This window comes from Adiantum capillus-veneris, chromosome 19 (assembly GCF_014529385.1).
Source record: "Adiantum capillus-veneris isolate H3 chromosome 19, ASM1452938v2, whole genome shotgun sequence".
Lineage (NCBI taxonomy): Eukaryota > Viridiplantae > Streptophyta > Polypodiopsida > Polypodiales > Pteridaceae > Adiantum > Adiantum capillus-veneris.
In genome coordinates, this window is record NC_140949.1 from 71,955,655 (window position 1) to 71,966,485 (window position 10,831).

General features: G+C 41.2%; 1 protein-coding gene across 1 annotated transcript; it reads left to right on the forward strand.

The window, feature by feature from the left end:
• Nucleotides 1-2,238: 2,238 nt before the first annotated feature.
• LOC147434218 (xyloglucan endotransglucosylase protein 7-like) lies at nucleotides 2,239-6,814 on the forward strand. The gene is made up of 4 exons (XM_086489908.1): nucleotides 2,239-2,749; nucleotides 3,126-3,226; nucleotides 4,211-4,404; nucleotides 6,013-6,814. Exons 1-4 carry the CDS (start codon nucleotides 2,566-2,568, stop codon nucleotides 6,665-6,667), a joined length of 1,134 nt encoding a protein of 377 aa, XP_086346034.1. The 5' UTR covers nucleotides 2,239-2,565; the 3' UTR covers nucleotides 6,668-6,814.
• The last annotated feature ends 4,017 nt before the right edge of the window (nucleotides 6,815-10,831 follow it).

The following is a 10,831-nucleotide window of genomic DNA, read 5'->3' on the forward strand; positions in this document are numbered from 1 at the left end:
CCCCCCCCCTCCCTTCCGTTGAGGACCGCATTCAATGAACCATGGCATCACTTGGACGTAGAAACATGAGAAGAGACAAATCTATATATCTCTCTCTCTCTCTCTCTCTCTCTCTCTCTCTCTTTTTGGTGTTGATAATATATCAGGGAATGGAAACAAATGAATATATCAAGGGTGTACCTTGTAATCTTGTTGATGTACAATGGGAGTTAAGACAAAAGGTCAGTAAATTCATCTTTGTACAATCTCACACCATATAGCCTTATAATCATTAAGGCTTGGAAAAAAAGCTAGTGTAGAGTGCTTTAAAATTCAACAATAAAACTATGCTTTGAATGTCTTTTTTTTTTGGTAAAGATTCCCCTGCATAAACGTTAACGTTTTATAAGCTTTGGGAGCAAGTATTTTTATCCATGGCTGTGCTTGATTTTGGTTGCATGGTTCAAACTCATTCTAAGATAATCAAGAGAGAAGCATTAAGAATACAATGTTACCATGGTCTTGCTGGATATGGATACGGCGGCTCCCTTTGTAGCCAGATTGTTGCCATGTTTGGGTTTCAAGTTCGTTTATGAACTCTAGGGATGTGAAGGGATGCCATGGCTCGGTGTGAGCATGGCTTGCTGTTGCAAATTTTTTGCATTTTAATTTAATTCTCACTCACATTTTGCAAGTATTACCAAAAAATAATAATCTACAATGTTACCAATTTATATTAAGATTTACCTATGAAAGGGCTTGTCTTAGAGTCATTTGGCACAATGATGTTCATATTGTCAAAAACATGAAAGCCTTGCCGACAAGCAACATGACATACACATTACATTAAAGAAAAAAGCAAGTTGAGAAAAAGATAGGCTAATGAAGTGAAGTAAAATGGTATCTACCCAATATCAATGCAAAGTGTGGATGTGAATGTGGCCAAAAGGAGAAATATTAGGGAAACTTTTTGAAGGTTATGGATGTTTTTTTTTAAAAAGGCATATTCATTATCATGTTCTTCACTAATCTTCTTTCTGGTGTATCAAGGGCATGGGGGCAGGTTGTTGAGGGTGGCTCCCCAGATAGCTGATGTAAGTTTGGTCTCTGGATGATGTCATGGCTCGGCACGAGCACGACAAGTTCTTGTAATTTTTTGAGATGATCAATATAATTCACTCACAATTGTGAGTTTTGAAAAAAAAAAAAAAAAACATATTAACTATCAATTGCATAAGAAAACAAGGCAAGGAAAAAGTTACTTATATTATTGTCAAGAAAACAAGGTCAAGGAAAGTGCTAGCTTGAAAGACATGTTCAACCATCTATATATTCTCAAGAAAACTTTAAACAAAGTAATTTAAAAGGATTGTGTGCCTCGATAATAAGAGGGGAATGCAAGGAAATTTCAAAAGTTTTTGACATCATGGGACACATATTGTGTTCTTTAATTAGTTGAGTTTGGAAGCTTCATGTGTAAAGTAGGGTTGCATGTGTTCTAGGAAATCATGCATATGCTTCATTGACTAACGTTTCTTTAAACCCTACCAAGGGCAACTTTCGAGGATTAGAGCTTTGTCTTCCCAAGGTTGCATTTTGACGACCATTTTTACCCATTTCGGGGTATTCTGTTCGTCTTTTGATAGGTGAGATCGCACAAGAAGATTTAGAACTTTTAGGAAAACAGTCTTTCTCAATGTTTTTCATGCAATGCATAACATCATGAGCTTCTGTGAGGGAGGCGCCCCATACCTAGCTAGGTACGATTGAGGGCAGGGGACCCCCGGCCCCATCCCTCACCCCATACCTAGCTAGGTACAATTGGGGGCAGGGGACCGCCGGCCCGATGGGTGGGTTGGCAGTCCCCTTCCCCCAATCGTACCTAGCTAGGTATGGGGCCCCTCCCTCAGAGAAGCTCATGATGTTGAGGTAAGTCACAATGTGGGAAATATTGTGAGAATTTGTCCAAAACTTCTTGTGCTAGAATGTGAGCTACTCTTCTGAAAATACAATGAAATTGCCAAAAATTCATCCATCCTGCATAATTGAAAGGCACGGATTCTTGCCAAAAGCAACCCTGCGTTTTTGGCTTTTTAAAACAAGTGCAAGAAGAGAGTTAGAGGTACATTTGACTTTTGCGTGTGAACAATTGGATGATTGAAATGTAAATGGGTCCTTCCCTCTTCCCTTTCAAGAACCTCATATGGTCCTTTTGTTTTAGAATAGAACCCAACCTGACCCTTGCTTCTTGTTTATAAAGGACCTTTCAAAGGACGCAAATGAGGTCACTAATGAGCCTTAGTGGCCATACCTATAGCTCCCTACAAGCCTCATTACATACAATTTTCTTCATTCTTGCAGAAGTCCCATTACAGACTTCTTCATTTTTTTACAATTTTATGAGCCATTTTTATATCAGATGAGTTCTTATTAAGCTACCTAAGTATGCTCAATTAAGGTGTAAAGTTCTTAATTTTTTAAGATTAAGATTCTGATTAAGGTTAGGGGTTGAGTTTATCAGCATTTTTTTAGCGGCTCTCTGATTCTCCTGCAAGGATTGGGTTGTTAATTATCAGGGGCCTCTGAATGGGAGTTATGTGCAGAGGCTACATTGGTGGGCGATTCTACTTTCTAGTGGTGTGGATCATGATTGCAAGTAGGCAGGCAAGAGGGGAGGATGTGTCATCCTTCTTTAAGCTGTCGTCGTCGGAAAGAGCCAAATTTGTGGATGACAACCAAGAGATTCAGCTCTCATTGGATCAGAGCGATGGTAAGAATCAAGGAGAGAGAGAGAGAGAGAGAGAGAGAGAGAGAGAGAGAGCTGTGTGTGTGTGTGTGTGACAAGAAGATTTAGAAATTTTCTCATGTAGGAAAAGGGAGCCTTTTTCAGTGTTTTTCATATAATGCATAACATCATGAGCTTCTGCTGGAGAGGCAGCGCATACCTAGCTAAGTACGATTGGGAGCAACGGACCGTCGGCCCAGTGGGAGCTTTTGCTCGAGAGGCACCGCATATCTAGCTACGTTCGATTGGGAGGGCCAGGTGGAGTATGGGGTGCCTCCTTCACAGAAGCTCATGATGTTAAGTCATAATGTGGGAATTATTGTGAGAATCTGTTCAAAACTTCAGCGTGTGCGTTTTGCAGGGTCCGGGTTCAGCTCGTATAGCGAGTTCTTGTTTGGGATGTTCAACATGCGCATCAAGATGATTCCTGGCGACTCTGCTGGCACCGTCACCACCTACTATGTACGTCTCCCCTCTCTTTTAATTTAAAGATTGTACACCCTCAAGGCTCACCGTCGTTTAGTACCCAAACTTTGACCTACGTAGGGATGGCTTCCACAAGGCCTTTCTAGACTTGTGATGGAAAAAGCTTGTTGGTTAATGTTGGCAACCAGGGTTGCTTCTTGATGGGCATTTTATCCATTTTTGGGTATTTTGCTTGTTTTTAACTGGTGAAAATGTGCACAGCCTTGCAAAAAATACACTAAATTACAAAAATAACTATGCATTTTGAGAAATTTAAAAGGGAAGGGTGCTCATCAAAGATAAGTTGTGATGCCACTTGCGGACCAGTGCACTAAGTTTTCGGATTAAGGCCATGTAGCAATGCCAATGTTTTTTAATTTCACTACTTCTGTTTTTCTCCACACACAAAAAGCCAAAAAAAAATCCCATATTGCATGGAGTGTTGAAGTGACATTTTATGCTTAAGTTGGGGGCCACATGCACTCTATTAGATCATCTTGTGTGCCCTTGTGGCTATTCACCTTGTTTCTTCCTATTCCTTTTAAGAGGGGTAAGGTGTGTTTGCGCGCGCAAATAAAAGTTGTATGGTGAGCTTGCATGTCAAGATGCTATATATTGATGGAGAATTTCATAAGATATGAACTTGATTATGAAGGTGTTCAGGTCTTTATATAGTTTTTGTCAATCCAATGGTATCTTAATCTTGTACAAAAAGCACTCCACATTAATAGACTAGCAAGCTGTACATATGTTTTTCTCAAAATTTCTTATCATAGAAATAATGAAATATATTCAAGATATATTTTGGCAATCTACAATGTTTAACGTATGTACTTCTAAAAGGTGCCCTCTTCCCTTTCCCAAACTTTTCCCTTTTGAAATAGCAAGTTAATAAGGTGAAAGTATGTTAGTAACATACTATGATGTGCATGTAATCCATTAACCGACTTTCTTGATTTTCAACAATCAAAATGGATGCAGTTCACATCATTCGGGGCAACGCATGATGAGTTGGATTTTGAATTTTTGGGAAACCAAACAGGAGAGCCTATCATCCTACAAACCAATGTGTATGCAAGTGGGGTGGGAGATCGCGAGCAACGGATTTTTCTGTGGTTTGACCCTGCAGCAGACTTTCACAATTACACTCTTCTTTGGAACACTCAACAAGTTGTGTAAGTAGTGTCTTCTTTGGTCCATTGCAAAAAGAAGCTTGACTAGTTATGGGAATGCACATGCATAGTAGAAGTTTTTTTATGACCGAACATTGTTATGCAAGGTACAGCAATCATGTATTTATTACCAATTATAAGCCCGGTGTTCATATACATTGATTAACCTCTTGACAAAGAAAAAATTGATTCTAAAACTCATCATAATCATGAATTGTAGATTCTTGTTGCCTTTACCTCATAATTGATGTATATTATGCTTGACAATTGGATCAGATTGACTTAAGGAGGAATCTAAAGCAAGAAACTAGCTAGCATGATAATTGGGGGAATCTAGAACAGGACACTAGCTAGCATGATAATTGATGCTATTTTTTAAGAAGAGATCCTATTGTATTATCGGGGCGTTGAGACCTCATCAAGATTTTTATATACTAGATCAAGGAAAACTTCATTGCTACTTACCCACATCTTCCAAAGGTAGCTTTTGAAAGACTATCCTATTGTGTCTTGATAGAATTAAAACAACAACACCAGCTTCCTTAGACATTGCCCAGCCTAGCCCCTTTGGATAATGATGACCTATCGAATGTAAGTTCCACATGACATGCACCAACACATGCTATTTGTAATCACTAAGCCTTCAAACAAAACACTTATTAGAACCATTGTGCTAGCAATTGAAAAGCTCAAAAGCCAATTCTTCAAAGATATGGTGTGAGCTTCTCGACAATAATTTGATATTAGTATATCTGGTTTCCAATTTAATGATGTTAATATAAGGAGAGTTTAACTCTTGCCATCTTATAACTTGAATCATTGGAAACTTCACCCACACGTGCACCTCAAATTAGTGTTGAGTACATTGCTTAAAGGTGCATAATGAAGAGCCATGCCTAGTTTGAAGGTGAATGCAAAAGCATTAAGCATATTTCCATCCCTTGTGTATTATCATCATTCCATGGATGTAAAAGACTCTAAGCACATCTCAAGCACTTTTATGACTAGTGTATTAAATCTATGATGGGTCTCCTTATATATGCTACTTGGTAACATTATTTGATTCTTTGCTTTTATAGGTATGCAGATTAAGTTTCAAGCATGGTATGTTGCACTTGGGAATTATTAGCATTGGCGAAGTTGCTTTAAATATATTGCCATGCACAGACTTCCATAGCCATTGTTCTGTGTATGTACAATGTGGCATTTCTTTTTGGAATGGTGGTTTGTTGATGCATATACCCTAATAAAGTTGAAAATTTTTTGATCAACATTATTATAACCTCTTACTATTTACGTAACCTCTATTGGCTTGCTTGTTTAGAGATTGCAAATTTTTTGAGCAATGTAATACATGACTACCTACCCAAATACATCTACATGTGTGCTTATATGAAGATAACTGATGTTCAGTTTACATCATTTATATGTTTCTACACTTTTAGTTGATGTAATTTCATTCTAGATTCCCTAGATTAGCATCAATGTCTCACCAGCTTAGGATAGATAGAGTGTCTGTAACTAACTTGTTATTTCTTCCTCTTTCAAACAAAAGTATTTTGGTAGTGTTGTATATAAGAATTGAAGGACAAAGAGAGTGATCCTTTGCAGATTTTATGTGGATGGAGTTCCGATACGAGTATACCCAAATATACAAGATGCAACAGGCGTTCCATACTTACAAGGGCAACCCATGTACCTATTTGGCACTATTTGGAATGGTGATTCATGGGCTACTCAAGGAGGCAAAATCAAAACTGATTGGACTCTAGCTCCATTCATTGCTTCCTATAGAGACTTCAGTGTAGATGCATGTGCAGATAAGGTAGCCACATCAACATGTGCCTCAACCAAATGGTGGAATCAACAACAATATGAAGCCTTAGATAGTAGCTTGCTAGGGCAATTAAATTGGGTGAAGGAAAACTATATGGTGTATGACTATTGCACTGACTATGCTAGATTTAATGCAACACCAATTGAATGTGGTTACACAACCCCCACGCCCTCCACTTCCCCAACTCTTCCACCTAATAGCTCCCCATTGGCACCTACTAGCCCCTCCTCTGCAACCCCACCTCTCTCTCCAACATCCAATAGCCGCTCCTCTACAACCCCACCTCTCTCTCCAACATCCAATAGCTCTGCCGAGCCAATACCTCCTTCACTAGCCCCTTCGCAATCCAAAGCACCCAATTCAAATCATCTTCAATGGTTTCTTCATATAACTGTTGTGGCCATCTTCCTTTTCACCTTCACCACATGATGTGAACGCGTTCGTCTCCACAACCGTACAACTCGCTCTTTGTCTCAAGTTTATTCTTTCATTTTTTTTCCTTGAAAAACTCAAGCCAAGCACTAGACAAACCATGTACCATTTACAATTTTTTAATGTTGAATTCATTTTGTAGTAGTGGCATGCACTCCAAAGCAAAATTTGTGTGCATGCATGCATATGCACCCCGTGTGTGTGTGTGTGTGTGTGTGTGTGTGTGTGTGTGTGTGTGTGTGTGTGTGTGTGTGTGTGTGAGAGAGAGAGAGAGAGAGAGAGAGAGAGATGAAATGAAATGATTTGTTATATTTACGTCTTCTAAAGGCCAAAATAACCTATGAGACCAAAAAGTTACAATTGGTGAATCTGATATCATGTATGAGTGCGCAATTACAAAATTGCAAAGAACTAACACTAAAATACTAAGGAAAAAGGAAATGAATTTGAAGCTGATTCAGAATTCAGACCATATATAGGTTTTTTTTTTTTTTTTTTGGGGGGGGGGGGGGGGGGGGTCAAATGAAATCTCTCATCACTCCAAGAGAGAGAGAGAGAGAGAGAGAGAGAGAGAGAGAGAGAGAGAGAGAGAGAGATGAAATGAAATGTTATATTAACGTCTTCAAAAGGCCAAAATGGCCTATGAGACCAAAAAAAAAAGTTACAATTGGTGAATCTGATACCATGTCTGAGTACAGAAATTACAAAGGTACAAAGAACTAACACTGAGACGCTAAGGAGAAAGGAAATGGGGGGGAGGGGTGTTTGTGGGTTCATATGAAATTTCTCATTGGTCGCTGTCGGATCTCATCGACCTCCTCCATGGTCAGTACTCTGGTAGGGCGTCTTGCATGTCGAGCTAGAGTGATTTGTATCTTTTGTTACAGCCTTCGTCTGTAGTGGGAGACCCCCCAAGGTCGTGGACTGCTGGATCTGCCAAGTTCCGTGGCTCGATCAAGTATTGTACCTCTAGTATGAGTAGGCTCTGAGATTTGTTGTAATGACTGCTCCGTTGGCTCTCTTGTGGCTGGTGTAAATAAATCTGTGATTCGTCTCTGAGATTGTCTTTCCTCTTATGTTCTCAGCAAGCTCTCCCTAAGTTTGCGCAGCTCTAGCAGGAACAATCCGAGACACCTCTGATCCTTGTATCTCATGACTCTAGAAAAAGGTGCAAACCCTTCTCTGAACAGGTAGTGGAAGCGGCCGCGTATCTCATAGTATGCCGGGCAGTGACATGTGTAGTGCAACTCTGTCTCTAGCTCTAAGTTGCATAGGTGACATATCCTAGCTCCTGCAGGCACCCCTCGAAATCGGCCAGTCTCGATTTGGAGCTGATGTGAGAATGTGCGTATCTATCCAATAGCGCATCTTATCCCATGAGATAAGTGTGTGTCCTTGTATGCAGGCCTAGTCACAAAGCCGTCCTCCGTGAGTTGGAGAAGATGCTCTCTGTAGAAGGCCATCTTCGTGCCCAACTCCTGTGTCGGTTGTATACATGTGCTCCTGGTATGTAGTTGAATCAAATCCTGACGTATGAGTCTGGTGATCTCTGTCCGTGTGAGAGAGAGGGAGGGTGCATCTAGAGAGTATTGAAGCGGAGATAATCTATCCATCTTGAGACCATGCGACTAAACACATGCTGTCATCTGTCCATACCAACATACTGTATCGCCTTGTAGAGCTAGTTGTCAAGATGACTCCAAGGCAAGCCGAGCGTATCTGTCCCTAGGGAGATCCCATAGACCGTGCATAAAAGAAACTGATTTCGTCAACGCCTCCACCACGAGGGGGGGGGGGGGGGGGGGGTGGGGGCTCTCGGCTCGGATAATTTCATGTGGTACTGAGGCCTTAGCCCGAATCATCCGAGCGATCATCGAGACCAGAGGCCTCTCCATACATCTCCATCCATCTGTGTTGCCAGATCTCCCATGGTGGTCTACTGAGGGACCCCATACCTGAACTCCATAGATCATAGCTGGAGTCACTAGAGTGTCAAAAAGCCAAAGCTTTGTTCGCGGTTCCTGAAATTGAACCTGCAAACACATCCTCTCCAGTCCTCCCAAAGCTACATATGCTCTCATCAGTCTAGTCTCTGATGCTCTCCTTAGTGAAAACACCAGTCCACCGAAGACTACTCCAAGATAAGTATATGCATCTGTGTACTCCACACTCTTGGCCATACATAAATGTGGGTGCCGACCTCCTGACCCACTGTGGTGTGGTGTTGAACACCATAACCTTGGTTTTCCCCAGATTGACAAACAATCCACTATCACGAGCAAATGTATGCAGAGCATCCAAGTGACGTTGCATCCCCTTTGGTGAGTCAAAGATCAGCACAATATCATCAACATATAGTAACATCGGAATCCATGTCCCTGCTAGTTGAGCCCCCCTGTCCCCCTGACGCTCTACATAGTCCGAAAACTCATCTACATACATCCCAAAAAGAGTCGGGGATAGGGGGCACCCCTGCTTTACTCCAATATTGGAGAGGACCATGTCCGACATTCCCTCAGTGGTGCGTACCCGCCCCATCACTGTCCTGTACAGAGCCAGAATCCCCCAAATCAGCTCTGTAGGCACACCCATGTCCTGTAATCTGCGTATGAGTCTGGCTCTCGGCATTGTGTCGAAAGCTTTGCGGAAATCCACAAAGCAACAATAGGTCCTCTTGCCATGGTGTCTACCCTCCTCAATAATAGCTCTGAGTGTCAGAATCTGGTCAAGAGTGGAGAAACCTCTCCTGAATCTTGCTTGCCCTGGTGCTATTATGCTCTCCACTCTGCCCATCTACTCAACTCTTGTTCAAGAATGGATGCATACAACCTAGCTAATGTGTGCCCAACCATGATGGTGCGATAATTCCCGGGAAACATGGGATCTCCCGACTTTAAAATAGGCACAATCGTGGACATACTCCAAGTCTTAGAGAGAGAAATTTTAAAAAGTGAAATCTCTCTTTTTGAGCAGTAAATTACAATGATGCATCATTCGCTAAATCAACACACTTGAAACTCCACTCATTACACAAATTTTGAAAATCAACAATGGTGCCATGTGATCCTGTTGCTAATGTTAGAAGTGGACGGCCTTTATGATCAATCCCCCTCTATTTATAGTTGGCTGTTTTTGGAGCTCTAACACGAAGAGCTCAAGGTTAAGGTCTTAATTTGAACATTTATAGATTGGCTTGGAAATTGGGCGGTTATGATTTAACAATGTAGACAGAGGGAAGCAAGATTTGGAGGTATCTTCGAATACTACTCTTTGAAACAATATTTCTCTCTTTAAGGGAGCTAGATTTGCATTTGCATCCCAACCCAGGGAGTAACAGTTGGTATCAGAGCTTGCCTTCAACGGACCCGGGCACAGACGGTGGACAGCCAGACTGCAACCCAATTCGGTAAAGATAACATACCTTCAATTATGTCCGTGCTCAGCTAGGTTTCTTACAGCCTGACTATAAGGACCCATTTGAATTATGGTTACCAAGAGACGAAGACAATGCTTCATGGCACTCTTGGGATGAAACTGGCCCAGATTGGCCTGGGAAAAGCCTTTTCTTAGTAAAACCTCCTGCACACTTTGGCTTTGTATTTAATAAAATGATGACTCTTGACACCAAGGCAGAAGGCCAACATGAGTTGTCAAGATTCTTCTGTTGGTGTGCACGTTTTAACCTTGGAGATTCGAAGTCTGGTATTGTGGACTCTTTTGTAGAGTTTTCAACTCCTCGTCACAAGTTCGGGTGGCTTGTTTCTGCTTCAGAGCTTTTCTACAATGGCCTTCACTCCCTTGTCCCGAGTCTTTGATGTGTTGCCGATCTTTTGTGACTCTTACCGGTTCCGGTTTATCCTGTCAAGCATATGGGCTTCTGTAGTGCATACATATTTTGTAATTTTCTTACGTAATACAAAAGGGTCCTTTTCTTGCAAAAAACAAAAAACAAAACCCCCCATGACAGAGACTAGATGAAATAAGTCTAACAAGTGGGCTCAACCGACAGAGATCAGACAGTGAATCAACATGTGGTGGTGAAGTTCAATGGGAACAGCAACTTGTGGTTGTACAATGGGGAAGGATCAAAGCCAGAACACATCAATACAGGAAATTTTAGATGGCTTTCATCAAAGGTAGAAGACTGCAAGGATGTAAGGA

Bases quoted from the DNA above. Each gene is read 5' to 3' on its own strand.
- LOC147434218 (XM_086489908.1), top strand. From the start codon at position 2,566: ATGGGAGTTATGTGCAGAGGCTACATTGGTGGGCGATTCTACTTTCTA. The intron at 2,750-3,125 runs GTAAGAATCAAG...TGCGTTTTGCAG, and splicing joins CTCATTGGATCAGAGCGATG to GGTCCGGGTTCAGCTCGTAT. The intron at 4,405-6,012 runs GTAAGTAGTGTC...GATCCTTTGCAG, and splicing joins TGGAACACTCAACAAGTTGT to ATTTTATGTGGATGGAGTTC.